Source organism: Pongo abelii, chromosome 10 (assembly GCF_028885655.2).
Source record: "Pongo abelii isolate AG06213 chromosome 10, NHGRI_mPonAbe1-v2.0_pri, whole genome shotgun sequence".
Lineage (NCBI taxonomy): Eukaryota > Metazoa > Chordata > Mammalia > Primates > Hominidae > Pongo > Pongo abelii.
Window position 1 is genome coordinate 102684731 of NC_071995.2, and position 18301 is coordinate 102703031.

General features: G+C 44.2%; 2 protein-coding genes across 9 annotated transcripts in view; one reads left to right on the forward strand and one right to left on the reverse strand.

The window, feature by feature from the left end:
- Positions 1 to 17404, reverse strand: part of GLT8D2 (glycosyltransferase 8 domain containing 2) — a 73916-nt gene extending 56512 nt beyond the window's left edge. For 2 of the 5 annotated variants that reach the window (XM_063711869.1, XM_063711866.1), the window contains exon 1: positions 2762 to 3423. The gene's annotated coding sequence lies outside the window, so the exon portion shown is untranslated. Of the gene's footprint in view, positions 1 to 2761; positions 3424 to 3473; positions 3589 to 17113 lie in introns of those variants that run through there. The other 3 variants (XM_002823669.6, XM_063711867.1, XM_063711868.1) reach the window with 3 other exon arrangements.
- HCFC2 (host cell factor C2) overlaps positions 17390 to 18301 on the forward strand; it is a 40290-nt gene continuing 39378 nt past the window's right edge. For 2 of the 4 annotated variants that reach the window (XR_008512372.1, XM_024257342.2), the window contains exon 1: positions 17493 to 17683. Coding sequence is in view for 2 of the 4 variants with exons in the window: in XM_024257342.2 (XP_024113110.1) it covers positions 17521 to 17683 (163 nt within the window). In the remaining 2 variants the exon portion in view is untranslated. Of the gene's footprint in view, positions 17684 to 17869; positions 18173 to 18301 lie in introns of those variants that run through there. The other 2 variants (XM_024257341.3, XM_054528166.2) reach the window with 2 other exon arrangements.

The following is an 18301-nucleotide window of genomic DNA, read 5'->3' on the forward strand; positions in this document are numbered from 1 at the left end:
TCTAAACAACAAAACTTTATTTCTTATAGTTCTGGAAGCTGGGAAGCCCAAGATCAAGGTGCTGGCAGATTCAGTGCCTGGTGAGGGCCTATTTTCTGGTTCATAGATAGCATGTTCTAGCTGTGTCCTCCATGGTGGAAGGGGTGAACCAGCTCTCTTAGGCCCATTTTTTTTTTTTTTTTTTTTTTTTTGAGATGGTGTTTCGCTCTTGTTGCCCAGGCTGGAGTGCAATGGTGCAATCTCAGCTCACCATAACCTCTGCCTCCCAGGTTTAAGCGATTCTCCTATCTCAGCCTCCTGAATAGCTGGGATTACAGGCATGCACCACCACGCCCGGCTAATTTTTTGTATTTTCAGTAGGGACAGGGTTTCTCCATGTTGGTCAGTCTGGTCTCAAACTGCCGACCTCAAGTGATCCACCTGCCTCAGCCTCCCAAAGTGCTGGGATTACAGGTGTGAGCTGCTGTGCCCAGCCTCTTAGGCCTATTTTACAAGAGCACTAATCCCATTGGTGATGGTGCTGCTCTCATGACCCAACCACCTCCCAAAAGGCCCCACTTTCTAATAGCATCACCTTGGGGGTTAGAGTTTCAACATATGAATTTTGGGGGGACACAAACATTCAGACCATAGCACTAGGGGAGAAGGACAAGAGAGTCTTCAGTTTATAAAGAATTTGTCTTGCTTTCTCCTGTGCTAGCATGAGAAATTCTTTCACAAAAAGCCTTTAGATTAGGGGCCAGCAAACTATGGCCCCTGGTCAAATCCTGCCTGAGACTAGTTTTTGTAAATAAAGTTTTGTTAGAACATAGCCATGCTTATTTTTTGTTTCTCTGCTGTTTTAATACTACAACAGCAGAGTTGAACAGTTGCAACAGAAACCATATGGCTTATTATCAGGCCTGTTGCAAAAAAAGTTTGCTGACCTCTGATCTCCACTTTAGGCCAGATTTTCTATATACCAGTACAACACACATGATAATCTTATGTCCTTAACTTGAGAAGGAAAAACAAGGTATCCCCTTGGATGAGCTCCAGGGAAGGTGGGAAATAGGATGTCCAAAAGGGGAACCAAAATGAAAACAAGTGTGGCCAGAATAGCACATCCCAGAGTGTGCTCCTAGAAATGTTAATTTACGTTATGCGATAAGGTGGTTCAGCGATCAGCTGTTTGGGAATCATTGCGTTAAACAACCTTAAGAGGATTTCTCTACTACAGGACTTCTCAGGACCTTTAAAATGCTATTATGCCTTGCGATCTCTAAGAGTGTAATATAGTTCACAGAGTTTCCCATGGGACTATGTTTTTTCAGAACATTCTTTGGAAAATGCTGAAATTAAAAAGGATTTAGAATCATTTTCCTCGGGAACTAGAAATGAAAACTATGAGGGCTGTGGCTTAATGAACCTCACATTTTCTCAGCAAGGAAAGAGGAAGCACAAAGAAGAAATAATGAAAGACAGAATGGGAAATAAAAGAAAGAGAGGTGTTTGAAGGAAGAAAGGAGGAAAGCAAAGTGCTGGAGAGATGACGTATTAGGGTATGAGGAACACTTGGACGACTGGACTGTCAGAGGGAACCATGGTCAAAAGCAGAGGTGTTGCCAAAAACAGGATGCATGATCACTTTTGTCACCACTGCCATCATCAGCACCATCAGAGAAACTAACCTTTCCTGAGGTCTAACTACTTTGCAGGTCCTGTATTATGTCCTTTATAGACATTAGGTCATTTAATTTCCGTTTTACAGATGAGGAACTAGGGTGTATGCAAGTTAAACAATTCACCCGGAGTCGAGCTTAGAAGGTGTGTAAGTGGCAGCACGTAGATTCAGTCCTGCAAGCCTGACCCCAGAGCCTATGTTCTTACCACTGCATTGCACAGCTCCACTTCCAAGTGCATTAAAGGGAGAACTGGAATTCCATTATGTAATATAGAAAGGATATTACACAGAAGTGCCACACCAGAACATTTGGAGGAAAAGGAAAAGACAAAAACCACCCAATATCACTTTGGATATTTGGCTGCACAGGGGCCAAACAACGAGAGGACTGATTTTTTTTTCCAAAGCACATCCAGACATTCAGATATCATCATGTTTTCTTTCTCTCACTCTCTCTCACGTTTTTTTTGTTTACTCTCATGTTAACTATCCTTCTTATTTCATAAATATCAGGCTTATCCAACGTGTGACACTTGCTCATAAAGTAAACATAAGATATTTTTTAATGTTTAAAAAGCATTTTCAACTCGAACACCATGACTACTATATTTACAATAAGCCTCACTTGGGTTTCCACAATGGCCAGTTCTTTCTGGGGGGATAGAGATCCTCAGAACAGCTTCCTAAGACAGATTCTGAAAACATGAATCACTCTCAGTTAAATCATTTGTGGCTCAGGACATACCTGCATTAAATATTAGCATTCATCCATATCCTAACTGCTGATTTTTAATGTTTAAAATCTGATACAAACAGTAAATTATAATATTTGTGGAGAGAAGGAGGAGAAACCCAGGTCTGGAAAAGCAGCCCAGGATGTGAAAAACATTGCACACTGGATTTGCTGGAAATGGCCGAAAAGGGTTCCGCTGGAATGCTACAAATTCGGACTGGGAAGTTTCTGAAGGCAAAGTTTGTGTGGGGCAATCTGACGCCTCTGATTTACTTTCTTGGGTCTGTAGCAGAATAAAGAACTGCTGCAGACTGGCCAGGATAAAATGGAACGACTGCACGCTGCTCGTAAATGTCTCTATTTACCTGGTGAATGGTGAGGGTAGGGCTTTGGGCTCCTCGGTCCTGAAGAGCTGCAAGGCAGAGCGTTCAAATCGTGGCTGGCCCTAGGCTGCTGCCCTCACGCTGCTTCGGCTGCTTCTAAGATCCCATTGGAAGTCCCAAAGGGCTGGAGAGCCCCAAGGCCAATATTACGTTTCCAAAAGAATATTCCTCCCCGACCCGCACTCCCCTTTGCTTGCGTTGACTTTGGAGCGTCTCGGGTTTCTTCCACCTCTGCGCGAAGCCGCTGGGAACCCAGGAGTTGCGCTGGCAGAGAGGGGCGGACCCAGAAACCACTTCCAGATGTGCTCGGCTGGCCGGCTCGGATGCGCCAGACTTCCTCTGGCTAAGTGCAAAACATGCAAAAAACAGCGCTGTTCTAGAGGAAAAGACACAAAACCAGAGAAGAGCAAATGATTTCAGGGTGAATTTCTACCACACGTTGAGTCGAAGGCAAACTTTGAAAGAACACAAGTGAAAAATAAAGTTCATGCTGATTTTGAGAATATTCAGGGCCACTAGCTTCTCCTGAAATCTCCTAGTCATTGAAATGCTGTTGTCCCCAAATCAAAACCCAGGTAACAACTGTGGTCTTCTTCTACCAAGGCAATAATGACAAAAGTTTCAAGATGGAGTGTTTTTGTGCCTGAACAAAAGAGGAATCATAGAGGAATGAGGCAGGGAGCTGGGAGCTGACCTCAACAGCGATCTGCGCTGTTCTGTATCTCTGCGGTGGGTTCTCAAATCCAGGAGATGGTGCCAGCACTTTGTCTGGGATCACAGAATTTATTTCTGCAATGGCTCCTCTTCCTATTTCCTATAAGGATATAAGGATCTCTCTGCTCACTGTCTCTTTCTAAAGTGGTGCTCTCCAACAGAAATAAAATGCAAGCCACACTGTAATTTTACTTTTTTTTTTTTTTTTTTTTTTTTTTTTTTTGAGACGGAGTCTCGCTCTGTCTCCCAGGCTGGAGTGCAGTGATGAGATCTCGGCTCACTGCAACCTCCGCCTCCCCGGTTCAAATGATTCTCCTGCCTCAGCCTCCCGAGTAGCTGGGATTACAGGCGCCTGCCACCACGCCCAGCTAATTTTTGTATTTTTAGTAGAGACTGGGTTTCACCATGTTGGCCAGGCTGGTCTCAAACTCCTGACCTCAGGTGATCCGCCACCTCAGCCTCCCAAAGTGCTGGGATTACAGGCGTGAGCCACCGCATCCGGCCAATTTTACTTTTTTTGTTTGTTTGTTTGTTTAAAAAGAGACAGGGTCTTGCTCTGTTACTCAGGGTGGAGTGCAGTGGCGTGATCACAGCTCACTGCAGCCATGAACTCCAAGGTTCAGGCGATCCTCCCGTCTCAGCCTCCTGAGTAGCTGAGATTACAGGTGCACACCACTACACCTGGCTATAATTTAAAATTTTCTAGTAGCCACATTAAGAAAAAAGTACAAAGAGGTAAAATTTATCTTAATGATACATTTTACTTTACCCAATATATACAAGATGTTATCATTTCAACACATAATATAAAACATTATTAAGATGTTTTATGTTCTCTTTGTTTTGTTTTTAAATTTAATTTGTTTTGATACATATTCATGTAATAATTGTATATATTCATGGGGTACATAGTGATGTTTCAATATATAATGTATAGTGATCAGAACACTATAATTAGCATATCTATAATCTCAAATATTGATGCTTATGTTGGAAACATTCAATACCCTCCTTCTAGCTCTTTGAAGCTATATATTATTGCTAACTATGGCCATACTACACTAGAACCTATTCCTCCTATCTAGCTATAATTTTATATCCTTTAACAAATCTCTCCCTATCTCTCTCTTCCTCCTGCCCTTCTCGGTGTTTTTTTTTTTTTAACTGAGTCTTTGAAATTTGGTGTGTGTTGTACACTTGGAGCACATCTCAATTCAAACACTAAATTTAAGCAGAAACACTTCACATATATTTAGATTTTATAAATACCATTTAAAAAGTAGATTCATTTGAGGTAATGGATATCCCAGTTACACTGATTTGATCTTTACAAATTATATGAATATATTAATATTAAATGTTTGAATGCACACTCAAAATATGTATATCTATTATGTTATCAATAAAAAAATTAGAAAAAAACACTGGGAACAAAAGTAGATTCACGAATCCAGGTTGGTCCAAATGTACTTAAAAATTTTCCAGTAATTGAATAGAGTATCAGTTTTTTAATTAAAATTAGTTACAGTTAAATAAAATTAAAAATTCAGTTCCTCAGTTGCACTAGTCACATTTAAGTACTCAGTAGTCAATGTGGCTAGTGGCTACTATATTGAGCAGTTCCATTCTAAAGGATTTAGTAGGGGTTTTCTTAGATATGAACTTTGAAGGTGGGAGGATCCTGAATATCTTCCATGTATATAGAACTTTGAATATAGCCAAAGCATTTTCATATCTTCTATTTCTTTTTAGCCACACAACATTTCTGGTAGGTAAGTTGAACAGATGTTATTTGCCCCAGTTTACAGATGAGCAAACTGAGGCTTTGAGCAAATTAAAGCCCAAGTTCCCAAAGCAAGTTAGCGATGAAGCCAGGATTGGAATTCTTATTCAGCACTTCTTAAGTGTTTCCTTCTTGAGGCATGTTTCAAATACTAGGATCTGGGGCTGCAACAGTAGGGTTAAGTGGCGTGGCACCCACATGGGTCATCCTTCAGCATCAAATTTGCTGCTTGTGTAGAATTATTGACCGCCCTGTGATCCCTTATATGCCCCTATTCTAAAGCCCTCACAGAATCCAGCAAGTATGTCCTTTCTCCTGGAGAGGCTTGACATGATGCCCCTCCTCTTCTCTCTTACCCCCAGCATCTTGTACCTTATTTTATGTATTAATTATTATTATTTAAAGACGTGTCTTGCTATGTTGCTCAGGCTGGACTTGAACTCCTGGGCCTTTCTCCTCAGCCTCCCAAGTAGCTGGGACTGTAGTCATGCATCACCATGCTCAGCAAGTTGTACCTTATTTTAAAGCACAATTCCATTCAAACATTTAGCTAAATGTTTTTAGCTAAAACATTGGTCACCACTGGGAAGTCAGAAGGTTCAGGGGCAGCACAATATCCTATGCTCTAAATACTGCACACACATGAGCGAAAATAAGAACCACTTCTGGCTCAGAGTTTCCTACCGCCCTTCCAGAATTATGTGCTGTCAACTTGCAGCAGGCTAGTCCCTCAGACATGTCCCAGGCATCATGTGGACAGCAGCCTGAGCTGACACCTGCCCAGTACAATTTCCTTCACAGATCATGTCATCTCCTTTGCATCTCTCATCCACCTAGCAGAATGTTGTAGATCTTCTCCCTGACCCCCACTGTCTCTGATTCCAGCTTCTTTCTCCTTTATTCCTGCTGTGCCATGCTCCAAGGATGCAATAGGCTTGTTATGTATGACTTAGATGTCCACACTGTATGCACAGATTTTCCCTGGGGAAGAAATGAGAAAAGAAACAGAGGATACGCATGACACCGGACTGGGCTTTGGAGACAGACATACCTAGTGTGAGCACAGGTCTTACCTCCAGTTTCCTCATCTGTTAAGTCGGGACTACTAATAGGACTCTTGTGTGGGTTAAAAGACATCATGCATGTAAGGCACTCAATAAAGACTCAAGAAGTGGAAGTTATTATTGCTGTTGTTTTTAAACAAAAGTAATATTTAGCCAGGCATGGTGGCTCACACCTGTAATCCCAGCACTTCGGGAGGCTGAGGCGGGCGGATCACGAGGTCAGGAGATCAAGACCATCCTGGCTAACACAGTGAAACCCTGTCTCTACTAAAAATACAAAAAATTAGCCAGGCACAGTGGCAGGCACCTGTAGTCCCAACTACTCAGGAGGCTGAGGCAACAGAATGGCGTGAACCCGGGAGGCGGAGTTTGCAGTGAGCTGAGATCGCGCCACTGCACTCCAGCCTGGGCGACAGAGCAAGACTCCGTCTCAAAAAAAAAAAAAAGTAGTATTCAATTGAAATTGAACTATAATATGTAATTGATTTTATTGAATAATATATAATTGAATATTTAATTTTAAATTTAAATATTTAACTGACAAAGACTGAATACATTCAAGATCTACAGTGTTGACTTGATATGCATGTACACTGTGTAATGATTACCACAATCAAATTAATTAACACATCCAACACCACCCATTTTCTACACTAGATCCCCAGAACTTGCTCATCTGATAACTGAAAGTTTATACTGTTTGACTAACATCTCCCCATTTTCCCCATCCCCTCACCCTAGCAACCACCATTCTACCTACTCCCTGCTTCTATGAGTTTGACTTTCTTAGATTCCAAATATAAGTAAAATTGTACGTATTTGTTTTTCTGTATCTGGCTTATTTCACTTAGCATAATGCCCTCAAGTTTCATCCACATTGTCAAAAATAGCAGGATTTCCTTTATATGGCTGAATAATATTCTATTGCATATATGTACCACAATATATTTATCCATTCATCCATCAATGGATACTTAAGTTGATTCCATATCAACTTAAGTTGACTATGATAAATAATGCTGCAATGAACATAGGGAGGCAGATATCCAAAGGAAATAAAATCAGTATTTCAAAGAGATATCTGCCTCCCCACTGAAATACTGATTTTATTTCCTTTGGATATCTGCCTCCCCATGTTCATTGCTCTGCTTCCTCCCTTCTAATAGAAACACGATTTCATTTGGACAGCAAAATGCCCATTTGAAAAGATTCTCCTCCTTGGATGTCCTGCAGCTAGAGTGGCACGTGAGCAGACATCTGCTGTCTAGTACTTCCTTGAAAGCTAGTGTTTTCCTGGCAAAGAGCTCTTTGGTGTCTTTTGCCCTTTCTTCCTGTTTAAAATACAACCTTGAAGCTTGCGTGTGAAGTAGCCACCTTGCAGCCATGGGGATAAGAGGCCTGCACTGTGCTGCTGCATATGGCCACACTGGCTGTGCACAGTGACTATAGAGTTGCATCAGTCAGGGTCCTGGCAGGATACAGACAGCTCCCTCCAATAGGGTAATGGTGGAGACTTTTTAAAAAGGCACTAATTGAAAAGGTGTAATCACTGTCAGGGAAACATGGTTAAGAGATGATACAGTACCCTGGGGCTAGCAATAGCAGGGAGTTATTACCACCCCAAACTCTGAAGGGCAACAAGGGAGAGTGGTTTCCAGGACTTGGAGAGAGGATATGGAGGGGGTGGCCAGCAAGAGCAGCCCTCCCACTGGGATACAGCCAACCTGTGGTGCTCTGCACAAAAGGGACCAGGGGCTGATTACCCCAGCCTCACAGTCTCCTGTTGGTAGTGTCTCCCATTGACCAAATCCAACTAGAAGTCAGAGGGCAAGGAGCTCAAGTGCTATAATCCATTTAGGTCAGCCTCTCAGGATACTGAACAGGTGGAAGGGTGGAGAGTAGATCTGTAGAAGTAAATGGAAAATATCCTTGCATTATATGAATGGGGTCCCTGGCACTCTGTCATTCTGCAGCCTGGCATATGCTAAAGATGGCAGAGAATCACCACAGCAGCCCTGAACTAACTACTTATGGAAAATCTTGCTATGTGAGGAAAATAAACCCTTAAGTGGTCAACTAAGTTTGGTTAGATTTAGTTACATGCCTGAGTGCAACCCCATGCAATATGTATGCATTTCACATGCATTTTATATTTGTGGTATCATTTGTCAACAAAACATGTATCTCAGTCAGTATTATTCCATGTTTATTTCTTACTAGTTGAAGGTCAGATGTTCATCATTTCTTCTTGCTAACTAAGTCTGCCTTGACTGAGTATATAACTTTTAGATAAGGTCCTAGATAAAATCTATTAAAGCTGATAAGTTTGCCTGGGAGGAAAGGAATAAGTCTTCTGTAGTAGTACATGAATTACCACATTGGGTCAGGCTGACAAGCCTCTTTGCCACGTTTGTCTCCCATGGCTGGGCTCTAAGATCACACATATGGGGCAGGAATTACCGCAGTAGCCTCAATTCCCTCTCTTTTGCCTGGTGTGGTTCAGTTGCAGATCATCTTCCTGTTGCCCTGAGCTTCGGTGCTCTTGCTTTCCCCTGCTACTCCCTGAACTGCAGCAATTGCTCCAGCACCTGAGTCTCACACTTGAGTTCCCTTTCTCCCGTACGCTGTAACTGTTTTTCTTCCTTGGCCCGACTAGGGGCCCTGTTCTGGCAATTAAGTTAGGTTCTATCTAGCCTGGAGCCCTGCCTTGCTCTTGCCAGCTGCCCTCTCTATGCTTTGGCCATAGCTTCAGCCAAGATCCATGGCTGGAGCCCTGCAATCTGTAAACAGACCTCTCAGACACCATCTGTTTCCCTCATCTCGGCAACAGTCCCTGCCCAGGATCTCTGCTATTGAGTTTTGCCCACTTGCTAGCACTCCCCAGAACCTCTTCTCAGACCTCTGGCAATAAGCCTTTGGCCCTTGGCCTGAGTCCTCAATTGAGATTAAAGACATTGCAATTTACACTCTTGGCTGAAAACACAAGACTGTCTGCCACCTCCAGCACCAGATTCTCACTCTAGGGTTGACTTTTTGGCCTGCAGCTCAGGAGGAAGAATAGAAAGTGTAGAAATATAATAAAATCATGATAATGATAGAAATAAAACAATCTACTACTTATTAAATGCTAACTACATGTCAGACATTGCATAAGTATAGCACAGTCCTTGCTTGGCATGGCAACAGCACAGATTTCAATTAGCACCGTTTAGTTATATAACACAAGTCCCCCAATAATACAGTTCAAATTTCAGTTACCACAGTATATTAACTGTGAGTAATTGCATAAATACAAGCTTTGCTGCCAGGTTTTCAGTCCACAAAATTACTATGCAAATAACAGATGCACGCCATGGTCAGTGACCACAGCACACCACTTCATTTGTAGTCTGCTGGTGACTGGTCACTGGACATCTGTTATTTAGTTATGCACAGACAGCAAAGCATGTAGTTGTGTTGCCTCTTTATCTCCAAGTAACATTTTAAAAAATGGACAATAGAATTTGCCAATAAAGATAAAAGTGAAGCAAAGAAACAAAAAGTGATTATTGTGGGAGTGAGGTTCAAATCAAAGATCACTGGAGTTACAGAAGAAATTGGTGGCCATGGGAATGTTGACATTGCCACTGTTCAACTCCAGATGGGAATCCAGAGAGACTTAATAAAGGTAAACTTATGAACGTAAATAAGGAAGGAAGTTGTAAGGAAAAGGATAAAGATGTTCCAGAAAGTGACATGGGCAAAAAATTCACATTAAAGGAATGCTCAAAGATATCTCACAACATTGAAAGCACAAAGGAAAACTTAGAAAGGAGGCTGGGCATGGTGGCTCACACCTATGATCCCAGCACTTTGGGAGGCTGAGGCTTGAGTTCAGGAGTTCAAGACCAGCCTAAGCAACATAGGGAGACCCCGTCTCTACAAAAAATAAAAAAGTTAGCCAGGTGTGGTGGTATGTACCTATGGTCCCAACTACTCAGGAGGCTGAGGTGGGAGGATCGCTTTAGCCTGGGAGGTCAAGGTTGTGGTGAGCTGTGATCATGCCACTGTACTTCAGCTCAGATGACAAAGACCCTGTCTCAAAAAAAAAAAAAAAAAAAAAAGCAAAACACTTTAATTCTCAACATTTCTGTTTTAAATTATGGCATAATAAATATTAGGTTTATAATTTTTTCATTTCTCTATATATTTATAACCAATAGTAAGAAAGTTTTTAATATTTAGACAAAAAAGTTTTTAAACATCACAAAACAATTGTAATTTTTCCCACTGATAATTGAGATCACTTTGAAGGGTGTTGGCTTGCATATGTTTACAGGACAGTGCTATCATGCAAAGTGAAGACTGCCTGTACTTTACATGTATATTTCATTTACCTATTTCTTTCTTTCTTTTTTTCCCCCCTTGCTAGGTCGCTGCCCCATTTTCAGCACTAGATGGTGCTGAAACCCACGTTTGCCTCCATTCTAATAAATAATCAGTGCCCCTCATCCTTAATGGAGGATATCCCAGTAGTATGGGAAGGCTAGCTAGGGGTTCAGTGTCCAAGGGACCTATGGACCCAACCTCCTACAGTATGGTGCTGCTGAACAGCCACTATGATTTGGTGTCTCCATCTCTTTTTGTCAAGTTACACAGCAGGGTTTCCAGAGCTGGGATGGTAGTCTCACCTCTCCCCTTTGTCTCTGGCTGTTGTCAGGGATATTTCTCCTCTAGGGACTGCTGATGCTTCTAGTAGTTGAGGCAGGGACAAGTCTCCTGCAAGGGAACCCAAGATTGTGGAGAAGCTGGTTGTCTATGCCTTGATCTCACTTTTTACAGTGTACAGACTGTGAGTTGTAGGAAATTTTCATGCACTTGGGGCCTGGCAGATTGTGGGGAGGGGATTACAGATATGGAAGTCTGATTCTCTTACCATCTTCTCAGAGTTTTTTAAACTTCTCTGTGGCCCCAGCAATTGTCTCATCCTCATATTTGAGTTCTCGGATATTGCTGGTGATAATTTCAGTGTTGAATATTAGTTTTGGGTTTTCCATTGGGGGGTGTGAAGCCACCTTGCTTCCTTGCTGCCACTTTGGAACCATATTATCTCATTTAATCCTTTGACTAACCCTAAGAAGCAGATGCTCTTATTATTCCCATTTTGCAGATGCTCTTATTATTCCCATTTTATAGACAAAGAATCTGAGGTTCAAAGACGATAAATAATTTGACCAACGCCATACAACTAGTTAAGTAGCTACAACCTATTGGGTCTTAAAGCCCATGATCTTAACCCCAAATGAAACAGTCCAGGTAAATGACTCTGGTGGGTGTTTGATATGGAGGAGTGGGCAGAGAGGAGAGGAAGTAGTGAGAGATGAAAGTACCTTCTCTAACATATGTCTAAAAAGTCTACAGCAGCACTGTCCAATAGAGCTTTCTATAATACAACAGATGCCCCCTTACCCAAGGAGGATACATTCAAAGACCCCCAGAGATGCCTAAAACCACGGATAGCACCAAATCCTATATACCTCTAACTAAGACAGCTACTCAATAACAAATGGGCAGGTGGCACATACAGTATGGAAGCACTGGACAAAGGATGATTCACATCCCAGGCAGGTAAGAGCAGGACAGTGCAAGACTTCATCATGAGACTCAGGATGTTACACAATTTAAAACTTACAAATTGCTTATTTCTGGAATTTTCCATTTAATATTCTCAGACTACATTGACTGTAGGTAACTGAAACCATGGCTAAAGAGGGATTCCTGTATATGTATAGAATACATAATATTTATATAATCTATAATAGAGAATTAATGTATCTATTCAACCCTGATATACATGTAGATATACATGGACTTCAGGATCCATCTTTTCTTGATCCTCCAGGACCTTGATCCACCAAATCCCAGCTCTTTCTGAACAGACCTACTTGCCCTATGGGATGTAATTTCCAGTAGAGCTGCTCTACTTCACTAAGTCCTCAGGAAATTAGGCTTCTTCTGGCTCATGGTCCAAGATGGCTGCTCCAGCTCTAGCCATTACATCTACATTCCAGCCAGCAGGAAAGAGTAAGAGAAAGGAAGGTTCCCTCCTCCAGAACACATTCTGGAATTATATATATTACTTTTGCTTACAACCCATAGGTCAATATTTAGCCACAGGCCACAAAAAGTTGAGGGAAGTTTGGGAAATGAGTTTTTATTTAGAATGGTCATGTGCCCAGCTCAGAGTCCAGATTCCATAACTGAAAAGAAGAGGAGAGCAGACATTGGGGGTCATCTTGAAGCAGAGTGGGTACAGTAGTCTGGGAAAGTTCTTATTTGTTTGTTTGTTTGTTTTGTTTGTTTTTTTCCTTCCCAGCCTCAATAATGAGAGGCAGGCAAGGAGAAGGTTGGAAATGATTGCTGGTTGTGCTCTTCCGACCTTTTGTTTGCAACTGGATCCTTCTTCTGGTCCCACAAGTCTCACTATCCAAAATAATAACAATTTACACAGTACCTCTCTCTCCTTGCCAGCCATTGTTCTTTCTTTCCTTACACGGCCAAGTCTCTGTAAAGAATAGACTACACATGTTATCCGCATTTTCTAACTCATGCTTCAGTCCTCTCTGGCTTCTTTCCCTCCCACTCCATTGAAAACATTTTAATTCTAGGCCACTACTAACCTCCTAATTTGCAAATCCAACAGTTGCTTCTTCGTCCTCTTCTTCCCTTCTTCTGTGGATTTTGGCTTTCCTTGCCACTTCTGCCTCTATGAAACCCTCTTTGCCTGTGGCTTCTTTGACATCACTCTCACCCAGTTCCCTTTTAACTTCTCTGGCTACCTATTCTCTATTTCCTTCGTGAGTGCCTCCTCTTGTCTTCACCCCATCAGTGCTGGCTTCTTCAGGGTGCTATTTTCCATCCCTCTTCTCCAAACTCTCCTCCTAGGTTGTTGTTTCCAAACTACAATCTTGAAGTTTCAAAGATTGAAGGTACTTTACTGTGAAATGGGGACCTATTTTAGATGCCTCCCTCAAGGAGAGATTACTCAAAACTGCTCTACTAAAACATCTTTCCCATTGGATTATGTACTTTGTCATAGATTGAATTGTATCTCCCCCAAAAGACATGCTGAAGCCTTAACCCGCTGTACCTATGAATATGACTTTATTTGGATATGGGATATTTGCTGATATAATCAAGTTAAGATGAGATCACAGGATGAGCCCTAATCCAATATAACTAGTGAATTTACAATAAGAGGAGAACAGGCTGGGTGCAGTGGCTTACGTCTGTAATCCCAGCACTTTGGGAGGCTGACGCAGGAGGATCGCTTGAGCTCAGGAGTTCAAGACCAGCATGGGAAACATGGTAAAACCTCATCTCTAGAAAAAATTTAAAAACTAGCCAGGCATGGTGGTGCACACCTATAATCCCAGCTACTCCGGAAGCTGAGGTGGGAGGATCACTTAAGCCTGGGAGGTGGAGGCTGCAGCAAGCTGAGATCGCACCATTGCACTCCAGCCTAGGTGACAGAGCCAGACCCTGTCTCAAAAAAAAACAAAGAAGAGACAGACACACAGGGAGAACACCACGTGATGATGTGATGGAGTCAGAGACTGGAGTGATTCATTGACAAGCCAAGGGCTGCCATGGATTGACAGCTGCCAGCAGAAGCTAGAAAGAAGCATGGAAGCATTCTCTCCTACAGGTTTTGGAGGGATCACATCCCTACTGACACTTTGATTTCAGACTTATACATCCTTCAGAACTGTGAAACATTCCTATTGTTTCACAGCAGCCCTAGGAAACTAGTACACATTTCCTCATCACCCTGCAGCTCCCTATCTAAGCCACCAGTTATAGCTTGCAATCTCTTTTGTCTTAAAAATATTTTGCCTTAATTTTTCTCCTAGTTCAAGGGTTCTCGGGCTTTCAAATATCATAGACTAGTTTTTTTTAATTTGAAGTTCAACATTAGGGTTGGAACTTTTGATTTTTTCCTTTAACCTTGTGCTATAAGGGCATTAGAAAAAAACTACCATCTAGGCGCAAAACTCTCAGAAGAAAGTACAGTTCTTTAAATTAAACACTTTGGGTTTTATGAAAAACTCACTGCTTTATTCCAACTCTTCCAGTTTTATTTCAAATCCATAAAAACTTTATTATGGCAACATTTAAGAGCCTCCTATGTTATGTATGTGACATAGAAAAATATTAATAGATAAATATTCATAACCTCTTTTCTGTTCGCAGACATATTATTTCTCCCTCCCTTTCCAAATTCTCTTTGGACATATTACGAAATTGGGCTGGCCGGGCACGGTGGTTCATGCCTGTAATCCCAGCACTTTAGGAGACCAAGGCAGGCAGATCACCTGAGGTCGGGAGTTCAAGACTAGCCTGACCAACATGGAGAAACGTCGTCCCTACTAAAAATACAGAATTAGCCAGGCGTGGTGGTGCATGCCTGTAATCCCAGCTACTCAGGAGGCTGAGGCAGGAGAATTGCTTGAACCTGGGAGGTGGAGGTTGCAGTGAACCAAGATCGCACCATTACACTCCAGCCTGGGCAACAAGAGCAAAACTCCATCTCAAAAAAAAAAAAAAAAAAAAAAAAAAAAAAAAAAATTGGGTTAATACTCAGTGAGAGGGAGATTTTAAGAAGCAGAAGCTAAAAAGAATAGTGAGAATTCCTTTTGGGGTTTTTGTTTGTTTGTTTGTTTGTTTGTTTAGACAGAGTTTTGCTCTTGTTGCCCAGGCTGGAGTGCAATGGCACCATCATGGCTCACTGCAACCTCTGCCTCCCAGGTTCAAGCAATTCTCCTACCTCAGCCTCCCGAGTAGCTGGGATTACAGGCATACACCACCACGCCTGGCTAATTTTTGTATTTTTGGTAGAGACGGAGTTTCACCATGTTGGCCAGGCTGGTCTCGAACTCCTGACCCAGGTGATCTGCCCTCCTCAGCCTCTCAAATTGCTGGGATTACAGGTGTGAGCCACTGCGCCCGGCCTGAGAATTCCTTTTTAAAAGGTAGAGAGCTATCTCTCAAAAAGAAGCTTAGATAGATGAGAAGGTGGAGAAGCATGCTGAGGTTTAAGGGAGTTGGGTGAATGAAGCATATAAGAGAAATTGAAAATGGTAAAATAAGAGGAAAAAAGAGTTTCAGGAAATTCACTATACAGTGTCTGTGTTCTCCTTTCAGTACCTCTTGAGAATCTGAGGTAGGGATTTAAATTGCTTTCAACTTTTTCTTCCACTGGACTTGTATCTCTTATTTATCTTTCTTTAATAAAAATAGAGATGGGATCTCACCATCTTGACCAGGCTGGTCTCAAACTCCTGGGATCAGTGGATCCTCCTGTCTCAGCCTCCAAAAGTGCTGGGATTACAGGTGTGAGTCACCATGCCCAGTCCTTTTTCAATTAAAATTTTAAAAAAATAACTTGTATTGTGGATATTTAAGATATACAATATGAAGTTATGATATCATATCGACCAGGGGTCCCCAATCCCCAGCAACCAGTCCTCGGCCTGTTTGGAACCCCCATGACCTCCTGAGCTCCGCCTCCTGTCAGATCAACCGCGCATTAGATTCTCATAGGAGCTCGAACCCTACTGTGAACTGCCCATAGGAGGGATCTAAATTATGTACTCCCTATGAGAATCTTATGCCTGATGATCTGAGGTGGAACAGTTTCATGCCGAAACCATAGCCCCCATCCCCCTGCCAAGTCCATACCACCCACTCCCCTGCCAAGTCCGTGGAAAAATTGTCTTCCATGAAACCGGTCCCTAGTGCCAAAAAGGTTGGGGACAGCTGATACAGACAGTCACAAAGTTACTATAGTGAAGCATATTAACATATCCATCATCTCATATAGTTACCACCAACCCTTTTTGTGTTTCTGTGGCAAGAGCGGCTAAAATCTACTCATTTGGCATGAATCCCATATGCAGTGCAGTTTTATTCCTAATGGACTTGTGTGATTATGTGTAGGACCAAATCACAGGGCACCTAGGCCTTATTAAGCGTTGCATTGGCTTGGTGCGGTGGCTCATGCCTGTAGTTCCAGCACTTTGGGAGGCCGAGGCAGGAGGATTGCTGGAGCCCAGGAGCTCGAGCTTGCAGTGAGCTCTGATCACACCACTGCATTCCGGCAACAGAGCCAGACCCTATCTAAAATAAATAAATAAAAATAAAGAGTTGCGTATGACTGCTATCAGAGGCAGCATGGTATAATGGTTGGATATGACTGCTATCAGAGGCAGTATGGTATATGATATAAGGGCTTGGGGGTTCTGGAATCAGAAGCCCTGTGTTTGAATCCTGGCCCCAGTCTTTTTTTCAACAACTCTCCTTTGTGTCCATCAGAAAATTACTTTACTGCACTGTGCCTCATTTCCCCATCCATGAAAGGGAGATAACAGGAGCCACCTCACTGGATTGTTGGATGGATTACATGAGTTAATACATATGAGGCATTTAGGGCATGCCAGGCTGTGGACAGCCCTCACTTGTCAGCTAGCAATGAAACAGAAACCTACAAACCATCTCTCCGCTCCCTAAGCCAAACAAACCAAAAACACCTCTTGTGGCTCACGGTTCCCAAGCTTCCCGGCATGGCTCCCCACAAAGCTGCCTTCGGTTCGCCCGGCAGGCTTTGTAGCGACCTTCCCTGCCCGGGTCCCAGTCACGGTCGGGAGCAGCGGCCGTGGCCCGGGCTCGGGAGGCAGGCTCCCGCCCGCACCCTCCCGTGCGAGGTCCCCGCCCTGCGCTCCCGGCTCTTCGCACCTCTACCCGAGCTTCTCTCACGTTGCTTGTGAGACTGCCTCGCCCACACATCCTAGATGCTCAATTAAAGTGGACGTAAAGGAAGATGCTGTGCCTTCTTCCCAAAATACCGAACGGGAGGCTCTGGGTGGGGATGGGAGACGTGGTCAGTGGGAAGCGTCCTTCCACCCTAAGGTGCGTTGCCCCAGGTGGCCGCTGGCCACGTCGCCTGGGGTGGGGGCGGGGCTCCCCTGTCAGGAACCCCCTTCCCCAGCGTCTCTCCACTGCCCGCGGGCCTCCAGCCTGGCCCCCGGAGCCCGCGGCCACGTGACCCCAGCACAGCTGGAGGCGGGTCCCCGCCCTCCCCAGGGAGCAGCGGGTTGAGGCGGGAGCGGTGCATTGTGGGCAGAGGGGCGGGGGTTGGGAAGATGGCGGCTCCCAGCCTCCTCAACTGGAGGCGAGTTTCTTCCTTCACGGGGCCGGTCCCCCGCGCCCGGCACGGACACCGAGCTGTGGCCATCCGGGAGCTGATGATCATCTTTGGAGGGGGAAATGAGGGCATCGCGGATGAGCTGCACGTCTACAACACGGGTAGGCGCGGCGGCGGCTCGTCGGCCCCGCCTGCTGGAGCCGCGGAGGGGGAGGGGAGGCGAGGCGGCGGCCGCGGCCCTGACAGCTGTCACCGCCCGGTCACTGCTTCCTTGGGCGGGCGGCGGGGAGCGCGGCTCAGCCGGGCGTCCCGGGTCCCGCAGCTCTGTCCCGAACGGCAGCTCTGGGGCCCGCGGGGCGCAACGGACCCCGAGCGGGGCGCACCGGCCTTCAGGCGGGGGATCCCGGACGCCCACACCCCAGCCCGATAGGCGGACGCAGGCGACAGAAGACCGTGTCCAACCGCCTGGGCCATTCCCCGAAATCTCTCCCCTGTCAAAAAACAAAACCCACTCCAAACCAAAGTTCCTTAGGGCCTTTCTCGTCTTTGCCTGCCTTCCTTTCTTAGGAGGAAGACCATCTAGGGGGTGAGGAGGTAAAACGAGAGGCCTTCTGGCACTCTCGCCTCAAATACAACCCGGTGTTTGGCAGGTAACGGTCAAGAGCCCCTCCGTGGGCCGCGCTCTAAACCGGCGGGGACGTGGTGAGGCGGCCTTGTGTCTGCATACTCGGTGTGGGCGCCCTTCTGGACTGGCCCTCGGAAAGAGGACTGTCATAACT